Here is a 22813-nt window from a genome sequence, read left to right on the forward strand (position 1 = left end):
GTAACTGAGAAAATGGCCCAGCGTTGATTTATACTAATTAGCCATATTTGTGGGAAAAAATCTCAGAGGACATAAGGAAATAACTAAAAACATGGGGATGATTTGGGTAGAAGGAACAAAAATACGGGATTCTGAAGCTCTTGGAGATGCTCAGTGGTGCTGTGCTTCCCTCATTTTCACGTGTTTCTGAAATCTGGTTTAAAGAAAGCAAAGTCAAACTAATGAAATGGCATCCTCATGGAAGTTTCTAACATAATTTACAGATCCAAAAGTCAGCAGATAAGGTTCATATTTGCAACTCGGTTCCAACTCCAAACCTTATTAAGTTGGTATACAATTAATTTTGGAAGCACTAGCAAAAATCAAACTGTCAGGAGCAGATTTCAGAAACTGTACCTTGCAAGCAATTGAGATTCCTGCACAAAGCATGTTTTTTAAATCTACAGTTTATGTACCCTGTTTGTCAGGATAAGTTACCATCAGAATAGAAATTAAATATCACCAGTCTTTCCAGGAATGCTCCAAAATGCCAGTTTTATCTGTTGGGGTCCTCAAGGAGCTCATTGTCAAAAGTTAAAGGGTCAGCTCCAGAATGGTGAATTCAAAATAAATGGATGCAGAATGTCATTCTAATCATCTGCTTCCCCCCAACAAAAATAAACAGGAAGACTGTCAGTAATTGAAGTAGGAATGCGAGAAAAATCTTCATTTCCAGCCATGAAGTAACCTGTGCTTCACAGAAATACACAGATACTTTTTTTTTAATTTAAATGAAAACTAAATTCACAGAGAGTATTGCACACTTTTTTTTTTTTTTAAGTACAGTCTTACAGAGAATGTCAGCATGGTTAGAGAACTTTGTAAGCAAACAATGAATGAGTAGTCCCTGCCTCTAGTCTTGTTTAGTTTAAATAAACAAACAACGATAAAAAAAGCTTTGATAACTTTTCAAAAAGTAATTGTATTTCTTCCACTATTTAGCCTGTGTCATACTTGTGGTGAGAGAACAATGCTTGGGTTTACAGAAAGAAAGGTACCTCCATGCCATTTTGTGCAGAGATTTGAGGCAGTAGAGGATGAGGCTCAACCTGCCTGTGGTGGGCTCAGCCAACCTAACCGGGAAGTCTGACAGTAAGAATGGAAGGGACCTTTGGCACTGGGAGGAGAGCAGCCACACCTGCCCTGGTCTCTGCTGGCTGGATTGGTTTTGAAGCAGGAACTCACTGAAATAAAACCTCGGCTCCTGAGGCAACCCCAAATGCAAATTTTACTTCTTTGCCTGACGGATGGAAGGAAGGATGACAGAAGGATGGGAAGACAAATGGAAAGAGGGAGTTACTCTGAAGTTACAACATACATTCATAAGCCCAGAAATGGGTCTTTCCAAACAGGGTAACTAAAAGCCACTGTTGAGAGCAGGGCTAGACAGCAGTATGGCCAGTTCTGTGTGGTCATGAATCAAGTTTCAGAAAATCATGAGGCTGGCTTAAAATCAGTGGGTATCTCAGAAAATATGTATTTGGAGTTCTTTGGGTTTACTATTTTTGTGTCAGCCTTTATAGCATATTCTGCTTCACATTTCTATGATTATCTTCAAACATAAGGGGAAGAAGCTTACAGAAGCAGAGCTTCTCAATCAATTAATTTCCTGATGCTGACAGCTGGGACTTTCAGGAAGGCTTCCAAATACCATCAAAGAAACTGAGAGCTGGCAGCTGATATTGATACAGCGATCCTCTCCGCTCCCTTTAGCTGATCTCCATGGGGGAGGCTTTGGGCCCCGTGCTCTTTTTCTTACTGACTGTGATTTATCTGTTGCCTGTCAGGTAAGACAGGGATGGCTATTCAAGCACTGCTTCCTTGTTAGGATTTTTCCCCTGAAGCCACACAGATATTGTTTTGGGGAACTTTTCTCTTTGCACAAAAGAAACTGAACAACAATAGGAGTTGGTGCTCTTCTGTCACCGTAATCGAAGCAAGTGCTCCCTACCATTTACAAAACACAGGGGAAAAAACTGCTAGTGGTCTGCTACCAATTTCCAGACCCACAATCTTTTAGTCTCCTCAGCTTGGCAAGACAATCACCAGGCATTGAAAGCATTATGGTGGAAAAGCAGCTCCCAAGAGCTAATCCTTCTGCATGCCTGTAATACTTGGCATTTACTTACACTATGCTTTCACTTTCTTAAGATTGTATATGATTATGCATCCCATAGTGTGTTAGTCTATTGGCTAGCCATTCAGTCATCAAACTCTGTGTCAGGTTTAGGTCATGATTACATTATTATTACAACTTAGCCTTGCAGGTAGCTTAGCAAATAGCAGATACTAAAATAAATTTTGGACAGTCTCCACCTTCCAACCTAATATGCTATCATGTCTTTATGCGGTATTCCCCAGTCAATGCAAAACCACTATAGACTCCTCTGGGTAAAAGTCTATCTCCTCCATAGATCATCATACGCATAATTCAATCATTTATATAAAATAGCAAAGCCCCTAATTAGCAAAGTCTCCCAGGGGCTTTGTTTCTCACTACCTGCATTAATGCATTATTAGAAACCTTAATATTGTCAACATTCCTCTAAGATATGGAGGGCAAAATTAATTTGGGGAACTCCTTGCCATAATAGATTATTAAAGCAATCTGAATGGTAAGATTAAAAAAAAAAAAGTATTAGACCTCTACAAATGAGAATTGCCCCCCATCCATCTTTGTGCTATTTAGGAAGAAATGAAACGGGTATTTTGCCCCCTGTCTTTTCTGTTTGCTGAAACAAAGCAGAACTCAGGTTGAAATATTTTCATGATTGAGTGTTATTCACTTTACAAAGAACCATGTGAGTATGGAAGAAGCAGAGAGGTAAGATGAAATGGCAGAAGAGCTAATAGTTAAGTAACAACTCCTGTGTTGTGTACTACATATATTAATGATCTGGTAAGGGGAAAAAGTTATGACATAATAAAAATTGGAAAGGAGATCATTATGTAGTTTCCTTAGAAGCCAGCATGACTGTGAACCTTTAGCTTTGAAGGAGAATAAAGAGCACTATTATGTGTGAAACATTGAAAAATACAAGGAAATATGTTACTGCAAGGAAAAAACTCATTCTCATTTGGGATTCTAAGTGCTGTTAGTACAAGGAAGATGCTTGGATGTCACAGGAAACAGAAATACTGTGTCCTCTTCAAGGTTCAGCTACCATCAAAATACTAGACAATAGAAAGCATTAGATACATACAATATATTATAGATGTGCATATTACATATAGATGTACAATGTTCTATACACAATGAAAAAAATATAAAGAGCATTATACTGTCACCAGTAAACAAGTGGATTAATGGGACATGGAAAAATACCTCCATGAAGAATGCTATCAGAGTTTGGAATTGTGGTTTTACCCTGAGAAAAGAGAGGAATAACGAGAAATGTGGTAAGTATTGATGAAAGAAGAAAACAGATGGAAAGATTTGGATCTTCCTGTCCCTAACCCAAGAAGAAGGTGATACTCAGTAGAATAAAGAGGCAGAAAACCTGAAAGGGATAAACCCCCCACCTTTTAACAAAATATGAAATTAGTCCATTGTAACTGTTGCCACATGCAGGTGCTGCAGCTGAGAACTAACCAAGTATAAATGGAGTCAGCTGTTTATATTATTATACAGTTTTATTATTATTATTAATTCCAAGACTTGCTGGAGTTTTGAAAAAATAGTTTTTTATTCTTTGGGGACTTACAACAGTCTTTAAACATTAAAGAACTGGATGAAACTTACATGGAGATACAACTGACCTGTTCATGGAACTCCTGAAGATTTTTGCCCTTTTTGCTGAAGCATCTGGCTTTTGCTCCCTCAAGCGAGTGAGTCGTGTCTAGTCCTGAAGACCAGTTTCCATGTACCTATCAAAATTCCTAAGACTTTATCTAGAGGGTCATTCATTAACTCTGGTCCTTCACAGTAGCAACAGGTCTGGATCTTAAGCACTTATCTTAAGGGGGTTAGTCTGGATGTAGAGAACCAGGCGACAGAAACTGTTGGACCATTCTTTTAAGTTGCTGTAGTGGTAGGTGTAGGACCCTTTAAGCACAGGGTACATGCATTCCGTAGGCCAGGGAGAGCTGGCTACCCTTGACTTACATGAACAAATAGCTCATTGGGGAACTATCCAGTTGATGCAAATATCTTTTAAATTTGATTACTTCACGTTAAGTTTCAAAATTTCTTATAAATCCTTTATGGAGTTGTATATTTTGCATATTGAGGGGAGACAGGCTGCTTGTCTCTGTGTGTTTTTTGCGGGGAGGTCATGTGTGTGGAGAAGCAAATTCAAGATTGCAAAGACATTTCGTATTTTTTGTAACTCACTACCTGCCAAGTGCTAGTAACTGTGAAGTGAAATTAAAATGATCCATGAATTTCATGTTTACCAAGGAAAACTTGTGATGTCCTTCCGGGGACATTGAATGCTCCTAGAATAGCACCACTAACTCTGCAAGTGCTACAGCTCTCAGCTTCTTCCTTTGGGGATGCTTATCCATGGGCTAAAATGTAGAGAGCTACTGCAGTCTGAGCCACTGTGTGAACTCATGATTAGTGTGAAAGAAGAATAAAGTTACAGATTGCTGGAAGGAAAGTGGAATGGAAAGCCCTGGAGATGAAGACTTTCAAAAGGGCAGATTAATGGGGTGAGGGAGGCTGCCGTCAGTAGTTCACGTAGTGACTAAAGGTGAAGAAGACTGGGGGTAATTGCTCTCAAAATTCAAACTCTGGGGCACATTTTTACCTCTGTAATGTACCAGAAAGCGAGAGGGTGAGTTCCCCACAACTGCATTTGAGAGCAGTGTTGCATATTAGACAAAACAAACCTGGTCAGGATAAGCAGGTGAGACTACCTATCGCCACATTAGCTGTTACGTAGACTATAGAGATAACAACTCAACAATTTTTCATTTGGGGAGGCAATTCCATTCTTCTATGCATACATATTTGTGAAATTTGGAACAGGTGTTTTACAGTGTTCAATACCTTTTAACAGAGGAAGAGACAAATATATGAATCAAACCTGATAAACAACGGCTTGCAACTTGAAGCAACGAGATCGGTGAGTGCTCTTCTCTGTGAACAGCTGTGTCTGAGAGCTAAGCTGCTCCTGTGGGAATAAGGAAACTGAATATATATGAATTTACTGTAACATTTCTCTCCTCTCAGGAGAAAAAGGCCCACCTTTTTTTCTGTCTCTAGCATCTCTGTGGTCTGATGCAAAATCTTTTTAATTTTGTGTCTGTTCCTTCCTCTGCAAAATGAATGATGGGAATCTGGGAGACTGAATGGGTCATGTTTGCTCAGCACTTGTGAGATAAATATTACTGGCTATACTATGAGGAGAGGTTATTCCCCTACTCTGGCTGTGTAGGATGCGTGGGAAGACAGTGGGTGCCCAGGGCCAAGCACCCCTGCCAGAAGAGCAGCACAGGGCTCCAGCACATGACCCTGCTCCTCGCAAGGCTTGGCGCTATGCAAGTGGTTGTAACTCTCATGCTTTGTATATTTTGGGCCGTGATGTCACCTGCAGGCAGTTCAAGATTGCTGTTGTAATGCACACCAGCTGCCAGAGCTCCTGTCTCTTGCAGGGAGGGTTAGAGCCCCTCAGAGCCCCTTTCCTTCCTGTCCTGCAGGGCTGCAGCCATCCGTCCGGGTCTCTCCATCCAGGACAATCACTTTCAGTCTGTATTTGCTGTTTGGTAATCTATACTGAGCTCCAGAAAAGGTCGCTTTGCCCCTTCCTCCCAAATTAGACTCAGAATCCACGGCATCATGGTATTTACTTGATTTCTTCAGTGAGAGCTCCTGCTGCACACGCAGGGATGCAGTCTGGCTCTTCACATTCGTAAGAAAGCAAACCGCTTGCTGGAAGTCTGACATGGCCCCCTTGCTTGCTTACATGTTGCAGTTTTCAATAGTTCTTCCACGATCATGACAGAAAAACCTTTGAAACTGGATTTCCCCAGGCTAGGTCATCTGACTGATGTTCCTGAGCCAACACACTGCATAATGTCGTTTCATGTGGCTGAGGCTCACTAATGCAGGGCATCAATAGAAAGTCTACAGGTGGTGTGTATACAGGAGAGGAGAGTGGCTGTCAGGGTTCCCACTGCATACAGGTGCTGGTTTGGGCATCTAACTGGGAGCAAACGCGCCGCGTGCTGTCTTTCATAGCAGTCTCAGCTGATTTCCCTCTCCCCATTCTCCCAATGAAGTTGGGAATTCATGTTTCCCAGGAGCACCCGTGGGTGCCTAACCTGCTTCCATCAAGTCACATCACCCTGGGGTTGTACTTGAGCTGCTGGGGAGCCACTGACAGCTCCAAAGCCACAGCTTCCCTGCCAGGCTACAGGTACAAACACTGCTAATGAACCCATACGGGGGAAGCGTTGTTAAACTTAAATTGCTTTGTAAAATACTTTGCAGAGGTGTAAACACTAAGCGTTAAGGGAAGATTTAGGTGTCTTTTTTATATACCTTTATATACCAGAGTGTTTCCACCTCATGTCAGTGCTTTTACAGAAGCTAATGATATTTTTGCTAAGATGGACAATGAATGCGAGTTTGAGTAGGTCATTTGTGACCTGTAAAGAGAAAGAAAATTCTGGATAGTTTAAGAAGTGTTATGAAAAGTCCTTTTCTTTCATTTTCTTACACAGATATTTTTAATATTCTTTCATTTCAGGTTTTGGATGAAAAACTCATTTTTGTGAAAGTGCATGCACCTTGGGAAGTGCTATGCACGTATGCCGAGGTTATGCACATCAAATTGCCTCTGCAACCCAATGACCTGAAGACCCGAAACTCAGCTTTCAACTGGTTTAGTCGACTCTTCAGAGTGGATGAAAATATCATCAAACCTGAGCAGGAGTTTTTCACTGCCCCTTTTCAAAAGGAACGTTTGTCCAACTTTTATATTCAAGACAAAGACACATTTTTCAATCCTGCAACCAGAAGCCGAATTGTAAGTTCATGGAGTATCTCTAGCATTTAATCTTTAAAAAAAGATTCTTTTAATCCCATCAGTGCAATTATCTTCATGAAAGTATCCTGAAAAATTAGAAATATTCAGAATGCAGTAGTCCCGTGTCATTTATGAAACAGCCTGGACAATCCAGAAGGAAAACTTTCCTTGCATATGTCTCATTTCTGTTCCACCTAAATTTAGAGGAGGAATTCAAATACTTCATATACCCTGTGCAATTACTTTTGTCTGCATTGCTTACCCCTTCCTAACTTGATTATATACTGAGACAGGTATGGCTGTGTATGATTACTTTCAGATTTGCAAGAGGCACAAAAATTTTTTATGAATTTCAGGTTCATTTTATCCTGTCCCGTGTTGAATATGCAACCAAAAACAAGGTGAAAAAGTTTGGCATTAACAGACTACTGGACACTGGAATCTACAAAGCAGCATTTCCCCTCCATGACGTAAGTCCAGTGCTTGTAACTAAAACGTATTTGGAAATAGGGCTCTGAACTATGTCTGTGGGGTTTGTACCTAAAGATACAAGCACTATTGAGTGCCTTACTCCTTGACTGGTTATTATATCCACATAGTAGAACAGGACACTTCAGCTAAAGGGTTTTTCTTCCAAAGCACTGTTGGTTAAAAATATAGCTCCATAACTGAAAAACAATATCTTCCATTTTGGAGGCATTAAACTTATATTCTTTGGGAGGCGTAGTTCAGCAAAGTGCCTGGCCTGAGCGATAGTTCCCGTGACGCACTGTATCATCAGTTCTAAATCAATTGTAACTTAGCCCCTTTTTCTAGCATTCAGGTTTTCAGCATGAAATTTCCTATCAAATATCAGCATTATTAATAAAGATGTAGACTACAAATCTCATCTTAGGATGCATGACAGTCTCACACAGTGAGAAACATTCCCACAGTTTCCAAACATTGCAACATACATGCAGGGAAACTCGGGTTTCTGCAGGAAGGCTCTGTCCAACCAGACCAATGCCTCACAGGTGATGCCAGTGTCATGCAGGCAGAAGCTTAACCAGGCTGAATTTCACCTTGCAATAATAAGAAATCCAGCTTTTATAGCTACACTTCTGAAGCTTTTCAAATTACGGCAGTTAAAGAAGGAAGTTATACTGAAAAATGTTTTGTATACAAAGGCTAGCAATAACACAGGAAAAGAAAATTAAGGAGAAAAAAATCAGATTTCAGAATATTTAATTAAAGAAAAACTCCATGTGAGGCTGCAAATGGCATACAGTAAGCAAAGACTGAGGGCTGATTTTCTGCATTATATCTATTATACACCCCCACCCCCACCCCTCCTCCCCATCAGAGCCACCATTCTGTGTCCGAGGTGTGTTCTGTTGAGAAGACACTGAGAACATGGGAGGTCAGGAATGATAACTGCTTCAGCCGTTTGAACTCGGCTTAAAATATTCAGGAGGCCTCCAAGGCTTTCAAGGAAATCTTTAAGGCAGAATCAAGACAAATCATGTTTCTTGTAAGTAACCCAAAGCTTTACAGGATAGAATTAGTATCATTCGTGACTATCCGCTTTTAAGGTTTCCTTTTAAAGATTTAAAACCTGCCTTGCAGGCTACTTCTATCGTGGCACGGGGAATTTGGGCTCAGTATGACTAGTAGTTAATGACTGTCTTTTTATACAATTAAAATTATGTATCACAGCTACTCTGAAAAGCAAAAGTAGCCTATAGATTTCTACAAATGTCACTTGTCTTGTTGCATCACAGATATAGAACAGAGAATTCCCTCAAATAAAATAGGCTTTATTGAAATAGTTTTTCAAATTACCTTGTAAAACCCACAAGGATTATCTCCATGTGAACTCTCTTTTAAATTTAAAACAGAGACTTGAAGCCCTGGATTTATCACTCAGACTTTCCAGCCTTCAGTCCAGCACAAAATTATTTTGAAGCAAAGCATGTTAGCCTGTTAAAGCTACTTAAAATCCATTTTAATTTGGTCCTGTTCTCTAATTAGAATGGATCCTTTTGCTATGTTCTATTCCTAAGTGCCAAGACGATGACATGTGCTCTGATTTAAGTTCATGATGAGTCTCTGTTATTTTCAGCTCACATATGTAAAGCATTTGCTTTAGCATTCAGTGCCATTCTGACAACCTTCTATCCTGAATCCTGGTGCAGTCCCAGAGCTGCCTTCCTGCTCCTTTTCCTGGCTGGCAGTTGGACTGGGCTAAAAGACTATTCCAGGCTTTGGCTACATGGCATAGGATCTGTGGAGATGGGAGCTGATTTGTGCTGGTTAGATTAACAGTATATTCTTCTCATGCCTTTTCTGTTTTGCAGTCTAGTTTTAGGCACCTGTCAACTGATCCCAACTGCCCAAGTGAACGGTATCTTCTCTACAGGGAATGGGCTCATCCTAAGAACATTTTCAAGCTGCAGCCCCTGGATTTCATCAGGTTGGTGTGACTGGGGCTGGACTAATGCAGATGGAACTAGGAATTTACGTAACAGGCCTGGCTTGAGGGGTTCAAAGAGACAGCTCAGTTCTGAGGGCAGATACGTACATCTATATCAGCTCATGCATGGGAGCATACTTTGAGTTTGGTTTCATGATAAGCCAGTTAATTAAAAAGCAACCACTTCAATTACTTTTTTTCCCCCAAGGTATGATATTTCTCTTTTTTTCCTTTTTTCTGCCCTCTTCCTATCCTTTTGTAAAAGCATAAAAGTGGTGATAGAGATACCTGGCTGCAATACTTCTGCAATCCCCATGTTCAAACCAGAGGAATGTGACAATAAGAGTTGACACAAGGTGTATGAAATGAAGAGCCATTTGAAACAGAAATGTGAATTTACTTGCATTTCAGAAAAACCCTTTCTCCTCCACAGGAAATATTATGGAGAGAAAATTGGAATCTACTTTGCTTGGCTGGGCTTTTACACTAATATGCTGATCGTGGCTGCAGTTGTAGGAGTTGGCTGTTTTCTGTATGGATGCCTGACAAAGGACGACTGCACATGGAGGTACCTGATCAGGCCTATGTTGATGTCACATGCAATTTTGATCAGTCCCCTGCAAAAGGGACCATGCAGGGTTTGCAAGACACTGCATAATAAAAGAGAAAAAATGAAAGGGCCTGAGAACAACAGTGGGTGTGGATTTGAAGTAAAGGCATAAAATTGAGATAACAAGAATAAAGGGTGTCCATGGACCACTGCAGTGATAGACATCCAAAAGTTTGTTATTTCATTGTTTTATTTATATTTTGCACTAGGTTCACCACACCTACTGTAGAAACACGAAGAAAAGAGTGGCGATCAGAAGTCAATACAAATTACCATAACACATTATTTTCACTGTGGTAATCCTTAAAGGATTTATCCAAAGACCTTGATAAAACCCCCAAAATTTCTTACCTCTACTTTGAGAGAAGAATAGAGGAAGAGCAACAACACAGGGGGCTTCAGCTGCCCAGGATATGTTGGGAGGCAAGGGATAGCCATGTCACAGATTCCCTCATCAGAAAATGACAAAATTCAACCATGGCACCATGACCCAGGAAAAAACACCTGGGTCATTGTGCCAAATCAACCACAGGCCATCACACTGTGTACCTGCTTCTGGAAGTGTGTTTATCTTTAAATGTGATGAAGGGCTGTTCCAGACCTCCACTCCAGTGACCAATTTATACCCATTTAGCCTTATGCCAGTATTTTCATTTAGTTAAATAGTTCAGCTCCCTCCCTGGTGTTCACCCCACTGATATATTTATAGAAGGCAATTACATCCATCACCTTTCAGCCAGCACCATAGTAGGGTTGTATGTACTAGTTAGAACACAACTCTTTTGCCGTCCCTTAGGAGACAGATCTGTCATTCCTTGAATCACCCTAGCAGCCCCCCTTTGCATGTTTTTGAATCTGATCCTCTTTAGACGACCACAGGGACTAGGTATCCCTTTTGGTCCTGCAGCTATTCCTTGCTCTTTTAGTCAGTGTTCCTCTTCCTTCTCCTCTAGGACTTGCTGTAACAGCACGTGTGAGCATGCGAGTGTGGGTTTCCTATTGAAGAACATGGGATCTTTGAAGAGTTGTTTTGTTTTTAATGTGAACAATTTTGAGAATTACCACCATGTACAAGGGATAGAAATTATTTTCCTTTTGTGTCATCCGTTTTTGAGATGAGGACTAGGAATGGAAATGGGGATGTGTTGCTGGGGTGGGTGGGGGCAGATTCTTGAGAGCACATCACTGGTAAATTATCTCTCAATTCCCTGAGATTATTGCAGTGGCCTCGTGCAAAAAAGGACTGAAGAATTTAGTGTTGGTGAGTGACTGACTAGTTTTGTTTTTAGCCAAGAAGTATGTGATCCCAACATAGGAGGTAATATCTTAATGTGCCCTCAGTGTGATAAAGTATGTACCTACTGGAACCTCAGCATCACCTGTGAATCATCCAAGGTAACTACATTTACAGCTTACAGACATGCTATTGAACTGTAGTTCCACTTCCTCTAGTACTACGTATAAAACCATTGTTGTTCCTCCACTAATACCCTGCAGAATTGCTGAAACTGTGCAAATAGTTGGTCCTTTTGATACAGTGACTGAACTTTGAAAAGTAAAACCAACAACGTTAATCGCTTCAGTCTGATCCAAGATTTAAAAGACTGGGCTTTTTTTATTTCCTGTAGCCTCCAAATTTTCAATACAGGACTAAAGTGTTTTTTTAGTTGAAAATGAAACCATTTGATTTCACTTGGGGGTACTTCTTCCTTTTTTGGGGGGGAAAAAATACTCAGTTACTGAAGTCTGGATTCAGTTGCTCTGAATCAATTTTGCTAAGGAAATATTTAAAATATATTTTGATATTCTGAATTCTGTCCCCTCCCTCCCCAAAGAAGTTATCTGGATCTGTGCCTTGAATTTGACCCCTGTTGTCAAGGGGGAGATGTGTACAAGGAGAAGCTGATGTTGGCCATGCCAGAAGCTGTGGCACAGCCGTGTCCTGTTAACAACGACACAGCCAGACTCTTGCTCTGAGTTCCTGTCTAGAGGAACCTCGCTTTCTTTCTCCATTGCCTTGTCTCAGTAGGCTAATGTTCGCCTTTTGTAATTCCTTTCCATAGATCTAGTCACTCCCAAAACTGCAATTTTCCAGCTATTCATAAAAATATTTTACCCAGCTTTAATGTGTTGCTCCAGCACACTTAAAGGGTAAAAATAATAAGAATACAGGGAAAAGGCTCTGATGGAAAGGAAAGGCAAATTGTGACCACAGAGGTATCTCATCGGAATGTGTTTTTACTAACTAGCTTGATTTGTTGTCATCCTGCTCATGAGAACCAGATGTGTCCGTTGCCTTTTTGTAGCTGTATTAAAAATTCATAACTCTATACCGAGTTCCCAGACCAGAAGCATTGTTTTTCCTCTTCTGATGCAACAGATGGAAGGAAGTTTGATAGCAATGCATTTTACTGTCCTCTCGCTGCATATTTGGCTTGTATTTTGGATTCTGGGCTTTGCATTTAATTTCCTTAATTTACTGGAGGGTAGTGTACATTGACAGAAATTGAGGAAACACTGTCAATAAAGATTGTTTATTAAACTACATAAAAGCTAAAAATCAACATGTTCAGTAAGCAGCTTCTGTTGTGGGTCAGTGTAGAAATAAAAAAATGGTTTGTTATATTTTAAGCCTTTTTTTTTTGCTTTTTTTTTTCAGAAACTCTGTATATTTGATAGCTTTGGAACACTGGTCTTTGCAGTATTTATGGGAATATGGGGTAAGTCGATTTCAACAACTGTGGTTTGTCATCTAATTTTGGCCAAGTCCCCAGCATCAGCCAAGAAAACATAGATAAATTTGCAATGACTTCATTTTCTAGCACTCAGGAATTCACTAGTAGGTAGTTCCATAGAAGACATGTACATTCACAGGGACTCTTTTTTAGCATCATAAGAAAACAAAAAATTGTAGAACTTAAAGGTGGCCTTCAGTGTCTGTTTTGTTTTGTTTGACTTGGAGAAAAATCTCAAAGAAGTGGTAAGAGCTGTCTCGTGTTCATCCAGCAGCAGCGAGCCACATGCTGAAATATATCTGGCAGAGGAGCTGGTTTTCTTCCAGAGGGTTTTGGGAGGTTTCTGTGCCTATTAACAGCTGCATGACTGTGCAAGGCAATTGAAAAATAGTCATTTTTTCTATTTCCCAGGATTTTTTTCCTCCTGACTTTATTTAAGAAACTGATTGTAAAAAGTGTAGTAGTTACAAGCACTATATTTATCTTTTAGCAGAGAAAATGTATCTTAAACCAGGATGTTTCCCATGGGTGAAACCACTTTGTGGTGTGTTCAAAGGGTTAGGCAAGGTTTATTTTCCCAGAAATGATTTCATTTGTTCATACTAGCAACTTTGTTAACTGGCTTTTATTGCAGTCTTATCCAGAAATTACCAAAATAACGTTACATCAGTATACAGGACACTATAGATAAAATAACCCATGTAACAAACTCATGTAACATTTTAAATTCAAATGTAGGCTGACAGGAATACATAATCTGCTTTCTTTGTAAAACGCATTGTATTCTTGTTTTCCTGTGATGACCTAAAGTGCTTTAAAACTGCTTTAAAGAAATACAAGATGAAACATATCATTTCAAAGAGATTTGTTTTAAATATATATGCTAAAATCAAAATACTAGCAGAAACTTCTCTAAATAAAAGAAAATGAAAAAGTTTGTTACTAATGTAATCTTCTCCTGTCATCTGAATAGTTAATTTATTTGTAATTTGCTTTTTAATTAAAATTGTGTTTCCTGTTTTGAAGAATGGTTCCAGGAATAATAATTACAAAGTTAAGCTGCATGGTTATAGTGATGGCTGCAAGTTCTATTAGTATTCTTGTCATAAGTCCACTATATAAAGAGGTGAATTATATTATAGGAATTCAGTCAAAATTGTAATGAATCCAAATGACCCATGGTCCTGGTGCAGTTCCAGCTGTAATTTTCATCTTGCTTTAGATGTAGACCTCCTGGTCCAAAACAATTAAAATAATACTAGATTTTTAGATATATTATTGCATCATTATCATCAATACACTTTTAATAATTGCATTTTTTATAGTGTATTCCCTTCAAAGGTCTTAAAACACTATAAAACCAGGGAATTTGGCCTCTATACATTAATGCTCTGGACCAACACTTCTGCCACATCTCCCATGATGGTGTGACTAAATTGGCAAAGGTCACAAACAAGAGGCAGCTTCCACTTCACTGGATCATCTCCCTTAACAAGATCAGTTAAACAAGCAAATGTTCTCCAATAGAGGCATTTCTTTTCAGTCCATGGTGACACAGCTTCAGAGGCAGAGTGCCTGGGCCATACTGACTAGCAGTGTTGAGGGACACACAAAAGGGTACACCAATTACCAATGCAAGGTGGAACTAGTACTTGGATCTCCTGATTCCGAAACATTATTTGTTTCCACTGTTAAAAAATACTAGTTCAAAACAAAAGAAAAATGTCAAATCCAGCAGCAGCTCCTTCTCTGCTCTGAAAGATGCAGCTCGGCTGCTGCTTTATTTTAGCTAGCAGGTTTTCTTTGTATTTGGACTGAGAGCTGTCCCCATGTTACGTGCCTTTCTTTTGCTGTTAACGTGGAGGCTGTCATAGAAGGAGGCCTTGCACCTCTGGACTCCACAGCAGCAGCTGGATTTGCAGCTGGAGCAAATCAGTATAGCCTGTAGCTTCCCGTGGTTGGGGCTGGGCAGCAGTTAGAGGTTTCTGTAAGACAGGTCTTGCTCCGCTGGAGAAGGCGGGTGTGATGCTCTGGCCCACTGCTTTGGAATGGCCTTTGTGCTTCTAAGCTCAAAGTAGCAAAGGCTTTGTGAAAGAGGCCCCTGAATAATCGAGGAAGGAGGGTTTCCTGGGGCTTTGCCTGTGTCAGATGCCAAGGTCATCTCACAGCCCAGCCCATGGCGTTTTCTGGGTTTTAAGTGCTTCAGTCTGGGGTTTGTTGACCACACCTGATTTTGGAAATAACCTTGTAACTGCATGCCATTGATGTTTGATCATTCAGGATGAGGGGGCCAAACTAAAAAAAACCCACTTTTAGGGTTAATTACTCCCAGACAATTGTAGTAATGAGGAGTGCAGTGATGAGATACTAACTCCTCCTGGAGGCAGCGCTGCAGAGCCACAGCACTCATTTAATCTGAGGATGCTCCCCCCAGTGCTTCCCGTTGTAGGAGCACAGTCCAAGGAAACTGCTGGCCCAGCGCAGTGAGTTTCTAAGCTCCGTGCCATGCAAAAAAACTGCAGCTCCTTCAGATTCGTGCTAGCAGGGGAAGAAAGACAGCTGTGTTTAAGCAGCTTTACCTGAACCATTATTGGTTCTTGTACTCTGCAAACTGATAATGTGTCCATACAGTTGCAGACTGAAGGAACACGAGCTTTTCCCTGTGGCAATTTTTGGCAGACTGAGTTTTTCTTTCCCAGAAGTCATGCACTCTCCAACATTTTGTCTTCACTTATCCAACCAACTTGCTTTCTTATGCATCCCATGATAAACTTTTCCCAAAAGCAGTCTATAATATGAAATCCAAAGTGCTCATATTCTGGCCTTAGGCAGAAAGCAAATGAAAATGTTTATGCATTTTTTAGCATGTGCTTACAACACCATTTACCTCAGGTTTCTCTTATTAAAGTACATGTATATCCAAAGCAGTAATTGCATAAAGGAGTAGACCCAGTTATTTTCACCATTGCATTAGCCAAGAAGGGGTTTATTCTGTATCTTGTGGAAAGCTGTATGGAAAAGTGAGCCACGTGTTGTAGACCAGGGAGTCAAGATGTGTCCAATACTGACATGGTATTGCTCATTTTGTCCATCTCTGGATAGTTACTTTGTTTTTGGAGTTTTGGAAGCGACGGCAGGCTGAACTGGAGTATGAATGGGACACAGTTGAGTACTTAGAACAAGAAGAACAAGTTCGCCCTGAGTATGAAGCTCGGTGCACTCATGTAGTAATGAATGAAATCACACAGGTAAGGAATATTTTGATAACTGATGATGCCTATTGCAATAGACATGTTGTGGGAGGACACTATGAAAATGATGAATCTGGACTGGAGCTGTACAAATCAGCAGTGCTTCAAGGATAGTTGATGAGCTGGCCTGGAAATAGTGAACTTATAAAGTACAGATGCCTGGGAGGGAATTTATACCTAACTGTAGGCACCTTCGAGTAGTTTCCTGTTTGAGGAGCTTGCACTGCTGAGGTTCCTGTGTCATAAATAAACAGAAGTAGGCATCATCCCCAGCTTAGGAGACTAAGCCTACTTTATTAAATCCCCCAAGAAATGATTCAGTGTTGCTGCCAGAGGCCAAGATCACAGAGCATTTGCTATCTTTGCCTAAGAATGCATCAGGAAAAAAGGGTGAAATAGATGGAAAGATGTTACATTATATATCATGCCAAGACTGTTTTTTTAACCAAAGATGTTTCTCTTTGAAACATGTATAAATAGGTATTGCTAGGTACATGTGGATGCAATTATGATTAATAGTAGCAAACTCACTGGGACGAGGATAATCCTCATTTCAATGAAATAGGTTTCATATTTATGAGGATTCTAGATCTCTGTTTATTATACATTTTGAGTAGCTTTAGCTTCTGTAGCTCACTCCAGCTCAGCTTCACTTTTTATTATTCTCTGTCAATATATTACTCCGGTGCTTATCTGATCATTTGCATTGCTTTCACATTCCATGCACATTATACTAATGTTTACTAGAGAGCACTTGAAAAGTTTCAAAATTAACTGCCAGAGTTGAAACTATCCTATATAGATCTTTTATATCTTGTACTACAAAAAAACTGGTTCTGTTTAAAAGCTTATAAACCTATGCCACCTTTAATGTTTAAAGTCATAGCTAGAAAGTTTGTTTCAGACAGTTCAAAGAGTGAAGACTATGCTAAAACATGATTTTGATCCTCAGAGATCCTATAAAGACTCAGTGGATCTTCATGCCACCATACTGAGGTAGGCATTTTCCTGTTTCACACACAGAATCACACACAGAACGGTTGGGGTTGGAAGGGACCTCTGGAGACCATCTAGTCCAAGCCCCTGCTAAAGCAGGTTCACCCAGAGCAGGTTGCACAGAATCACACCCAGGCGGGTTTTGAAAGTCTCCAGAGAAGGAGAGTCCACAGCCTCTCTGGGCAGCCTGTTCCAGTGCTCTGTCACACTCAAAGTGAATAAGTTTTTCCTCAAATCCAGATGGAGCTTCCCATGTTGCAGTTTGTGCCCATTGCCCCTTGTCCTGTCGCTGGGCACTACTGAAAAGAGCCTGGCCCCATCCCCCTAACACTCACCTTAAGGTATTTGTAGACACTGATAAGTTCCCCTCTCAGTCTTCTCCAGGCCCAGCAGGCCCAGCTTCCCCAGCCTTTCCTCTTAAGGGAGATGCTCCCGTCCCCTCATCATCTTCATAGCCCTCCACTTGACCTTCTCCAGTAGTTCCCTGTGTTTTTTGAATGGGGGAACCCAGAACTGGACACAGTTCCAAGGCCATCCCATTGTTTCTGTGGGATAAATTGAGAAGTATGGAGATCAAGGAGCAAAATTTTAGTGCCTGCTAATTTTAGACAATGTTTTGACAACCAATTTGAAAGGTAATGACCTTGGATACCATGATCAGCCAAGAAACCCTGTCATAGCTGAAATCAGTAAGAGCTGAGGACACTCAGACTCTATGGAAATCATTTTTATCTTAGAATGAGCAGCAAACAAAAGACACCTATAATCAGGCAAGACTTCTGACATCATGAATAAATGTGAATTTCCAGGATAAAGCAGGAAAGGAAACAAAACTGGGGACTTTGTTACTTTTTTCTGCCCTTAATATCATAAAGGGCTTAATTGGAGCAAAACAAAACATATGAAGAAAAGATTGGGTGCATCCTTGATCTGTTTCTAAATCTTTTACAGCAAGAAGAACATGTGCCATACACTGCCTGTGGGAAGTGCATACGGGTGGCTTTCTGTACAAGTGCCGTCTTCTTCTGGGTAAAGTTCTCTTATTTGTTCACCTCATTAATCCACTTCTCTAGTAAGTATGTAAAAAACACAATCATCCTGAATTGAATGAAAGAATGGAACAGTTTCAGTTGGATTTCCATCTGATGCATAAACCAAACCCATAAGGTATGGGCCCACAAGAAGAACATAGCCATAGTCACCAAATACTCATTAGCATACAGTCAATAGAATAGAAAATATGTATGAAAATATCCTGCAGCTGTAGCTCATGAGCTGTGCTTGCAAATGTGCTCCATTGTTTTTTCCCTCATTATTTTAAGACTAACGTCTTTGCGGGGGAAAGCAGGGGAAAGCCTTTGGTTTATATGCTCTCCTCCCTGCCAATTTCTATCCTACTTTTTCCAGCTTTTTGCTTCAGTATTGTGTCTTATAGTCCTGGGCGTCTTTCAGGTTTTTCATTTCACTTAACAGAGCAAAGCTGGGTGCTTTCTAATCTTCTAGAGCCACTGCTTTAATTGCAACTAAAACTTAAAAGCAGTCCAGGCAGCCATGATATAACATGGTGAACATGCCCAGAGAGGTTACCTTGAAAAGCTCAGAGTTTTAGTATGCTGCATGGCCTCCTCACCTGTAGCACAAACAGAAGCTGGAAAAGAACTTTTCCTAGGTGATAACAGACAGATAGGAGGCAGAGTGGTGGCTGGCAGCCAAGGAGACCCTCAGTATTAACACATCTGAAACACAAAGGAAAGAAGGCTAGCTTGCTGTTGCATTTAAATAGGACTTTGGGTTGAAGGGAAGAGATTTGGTCTTTTGTGTTACTGAACTCTTATTATGTGCAGGGTAAGGGGAGGTAGGTGGATTCATGGCAGTTTGCAGAGATAGTGGAAAAAAAGATTCACAGCTCTGTGGACCTCAATCTGAATAAAAACTAGAGAACTAGCCAGAAATAAAAGCAAGAGGAGAAACAGAAAAAGAAGATGGGGTACCTGGGTCATTATTATAACTCCTGCAGATTACATGACTTGGCTTAAAATTTGTCTGTTCCTTTGAGGGGTCTGTAGTCTGTAGTATTATCATCTGAAAGAGAAGGTACAGCCCCCTCCATAATCAGTGCAGACTTGCTAGTACATTTGCCATCCTGCCAATTGCCTGATGTCAAAAGAGGGAAATTTCTTCCATCACATGCCTCAAGGCGTAAGATCTGATTACGCATCTCATTGTCTTGATTTGCATTGGTACAGACCTTGTTATTAGTCATAAAACAGACCATCTCTTTTCTTTCCAGCAGATTGACTATGCTGCAAGAAAAAAAGGTTTCTTTTATGGATTCTATACTTATTGCCTTCTATCTTATTTGATCATCCTCTTGTGATGGAATAACAGGCACACAATTGGTTTTCTTTTGCCTATTGTAGAAAATGTTTCAAACTCGCTTTTTCCTAAAGCCAGTGGTTCAACATTAACATCTTTCTTGCATTCCCTTGGCAGATTCTTTTGATTATTGCTTCAGTTATTGGAATCATTGTCTACAGGCTCTCGGTTTTCCTGGCATTTTCTGCAACGTTGTCACAGCACATTAGTGGAACAGAGGCGATCCGCAAGTACCTGACTCCACAGACAGCTACTTCAGTAACTGCTTCGCTCATCAGCTTTATAGTCATTATGGTTCTCAATGTCATCTATGAAAAAGTGGCAATCCTGATTACTGACTTTGGTAAGCTGCTGCTGTACCTCACATAGAAACTTGGGGTAAAATAGCAAGAAAAAATAGGATCTAGATGTATAATAAGAATTCCAATAAATGAACCTGTACCACGTATTTCAGAATTTTCCCACCAAATCACACAATACCGCCTAGAAATTTTCAAATAGAGATTTTCTCAGTATCAAAGGCATATGATATTCAGCTCTTTGCCTGAAAATTCCTCATATAGCCAGCATGAAAGATCAATTGTTTACAGTTTTGTGCTTTTGAAACAGACAAAGCAAAGAAAATTACTATAATAACCAAGTTTTATGAAAACAGATCAGTAACGCATAACACATTCAATTACATTAGCTTTTGTTTATGGGGAAAATAGCTATTTTCTTGTAAATAAATGAAATAAGGTCACTGTTCCAAAGCTAGATACCATTTCCATGTTATTAAATAGATAAACAGTCACAAATATTATTATTCTTTATACCCAGACCATCAACATTAAAGTAGCTATTTTACTTTAGATGTGTGAAGTAGTGCGGTGTTTTAATATAGTTTTATTTGATACTGTTTCATCAGTTCAAAGTGTTACATTTGCATCTTTCTTGAGTGTGCTGGATTTGGGTGCTTTTTTTCCCTGAGTTATCAGAATTTTTGCTTGTCCTTTTTCTTTATTGTCTTTCCTTTTTACAACCCATATAGTTTTAGAATTAGCATAATGGTAACAGTATACATGGGGATTATGTACAATCTAATTTATAATGCTCTCAGTCATACTAAGGAATACAAGGCATACACATTCATACTCTCAGCTGAGGCTGTAAAGAAGCTTGTAGGTTACTTGTAGGTTGGGGGTTTTATTATTTTTTTTTTTAATTGCAGAGCTTCCAAGGACACAGACTGACTATGAAAACAGTCTGACCACAAAGATGTTCTTGTTTCAGTTTGTCAACTACTATTCTTCATGCTTCTACATAGCCTTCTTTAAGGGCAAATTTGTAGGTCACCCTGGAAATCCAGTTTATTGGCTAGGAAAGTATCGCAATGAAGAGGTAAGAATGTATGACATGTTTGTTTTTAAACAGCAGGAGCCACTAGTCTGGATTTTCTGCTGCAGTTGGGAATGTATAACGTGTTTGTACATATTTAACATGAGGGTTTAAAAAAGTGACTGCCTCCCAAGCCAATTGCCTCCTTAGTAACCCCTAGCATATATCACATGAGATCAGTTGGGCTTAGAACTGTATTACATGTGCCCAGACAAGCTCATTTTCCCATGGTCCAGCATTCTGTGAATTGGCACATGGGAAGGGCAGAACATCACCAGAAGCATTCCTGTACCACCGGGTGACCCTCACCTGGTGATAGCGCAGTACAGAGCTGCCTGACTTCACCTGGTATTTCACTCTTTCACTGGTGTCCTGTCAACCTACCATATGTGGCCTGGAATTGGCTTTTGCATACCTTACCGGAAAGGTTTGCTTCAATAGTCTTCTTGTATTGCCTTAAGAAATGCTATCATAATAAACCAGGAATGCATTATTTTAAATGCTTCATTCATGCCTGGGAAGTTGTCAAACTTCAAAAATTCTTCACGTCTCTCCCAACCTTCAGTGCGATCCAGGTGGATGTCTCCTTGAACTCACAACTCAGCTTGCCATCATAGTAGGAGGTAAAGCAATCTGGAACAACATTCAAGAAGTGCTTCTTCCGTGAGTTCAAACAAATAAGTAATCTGCTCTTTTATATTTGAAAGGTACTGCTTTTGCTTGATGCGCTCAGGCATTTGGTCACTAAATTTGATAGGTGCATCTTGTATTCTAAAAGAATAAGACTAGTCTTTTGGGGCCTTTTTAGACAGTTTCAGTATTTCAGGTCTGATAGCTCTGAGCTCCTGTCTCTGTCATTCTGACTCATTTTCATTCTATTCAGAAATGCTTCCTTGTTCTGCAAATCAGACTCAATGTGTTTCAAGTTGGATATTTAAAACTGAGGCAATAGAAGCTCTGAAAATATTGCTTAATATTGAATGGAACGATGTGTTGTTCTACATTGGGCTTTTAAAAGTTACACATAAGTCACTAATTTAACTCGCTTAGTTTTACAGTCATATTTTATATTCATACTGCCTATACATTCTCTTTCAATGGGGCAGATCTCTGGAATGTCATGTTTTAATGTAAACAATAAGCAAATTGCTAACCACTAATGGTCTCCATTTAATTTAGGTTAAGGTACTTACTATCCAAGACTCTGTTCCTTCTCACAGGTCTTGTCTTTTATTTTATGCTGATCGGTGGCTGTTATGTTGCTTGGAGTAGGGAACTCCCAGTTTGCTCATGTCCTCCTGAATGCTGTAAGCATCAGCTCACAGCATTGTGTTCCCTCTGGCAGTGGTTCTTCCAAGCCCACAAATTGTGTTCATTTGCTGCACAGTGACTCCACTTCAAAGCATGTAATGAATTCTTTGTAGGATTGAGGCTGGCTTGCTGCACTGAGCTATGGTTCCTCCAGACCCCAATGCTCCGTATATTTTGCTGGTTGCAGGATGGACCTGTAGACCCATCCTTCCTTTCAAGGCCTTCTTCCACCTGGGGAAGGGCCCCTAGATATAAGCATGCCTGTAGATGTCAGCTCCAGGCATAGAGAACTGACTCCCCCTTCTGTGTACAGGAAATATATTCGTCTGACCAGAATTTTTAATTTACTTCCCAGGATGACAAGTAACATCTAGGTGTTGAAATGCTGAGTATTACTTCTGGATCTGGTTCTTTACTGCTCTCTTGTTCTGCATCTCTGCAAGTATAAAGAAAACCATTTTGGGGTTTTCTCTGTCAATACACATTTGCCTCCAACCCTGGGTTTTTTTTTAATATGGTTCCTTGACTGCTGAAAATGGCTACAGCCAATTCATCAGTTTTCTTAAATTCTCATGCAAGTCTTTCAGATGAGAAGATCAACCTCACCTCGATCCCTGGGAAGGTGAAGGAGCAGCTAATCTTGGAAACCATTTCCAGGCACATGAAGGACAAGAAAGTCATCAGGAGTA

The 22813-nt window shown here is 40.1% G+C and overlaps 1 protein-coding gene across 1 annotated transcript in view; it reads left to right on the top strand.

Moving 5' to 3' along the window:
* Positions 1-22813, top strand: part of ANO6 (anoctamin 6) — an 81224-nt gene that overhangs the window by 47432 nt on the left and 10979 nt on the right. Inside the window, exons 4-15 of the mRNA XM_080392563.1 lie at positions 5043-5108; positions 6735-7013; positions 7370-7483; positions 9353-9468; positions 9902-10036; positions 11368-11473; positions 12738-12798; positions 15916-16061; positions 18012-18089; positions 19554-19779; positions 20647-20816; positions 21379-21476. Of these exons, the coding sequence (XP_080248689.1) occupies positions 5043-5108; positions 6735-7013; positions 7370-7483; positions 9353-9468; positions 9902-10036; positions 11368-11473; positions 12738-12798; positions 15916-16061; positions 18012-18089; positions 19554-19779; positions 20647-20816; positions 21379-21476 (1595 nt within the window). The remainder of the gene's footprint in view (positions 1-5042; positions 5109-6734; positions 7014-7369; positions 7484-9352; positions 9469-9901; positions 10037-11367; positions 11474-12737; positions 12799-15915; positions 16062-18011; positions 18090-19553; positions 19780-20646; positions 20817-21378; positions 21477-22813) is intronic.

The sequence above is a fragment of the Falco punctatus genome (assembly GCF_963210335.1).
Source record: "Falco punctatus genome assembly, chromosome: 6".
Classification (NCBI taxonomy): Eukaryota; Metazoa; Chordata; class Aves; order Falconiformes; family Falconidae; genus Falco; species Falco punctatus.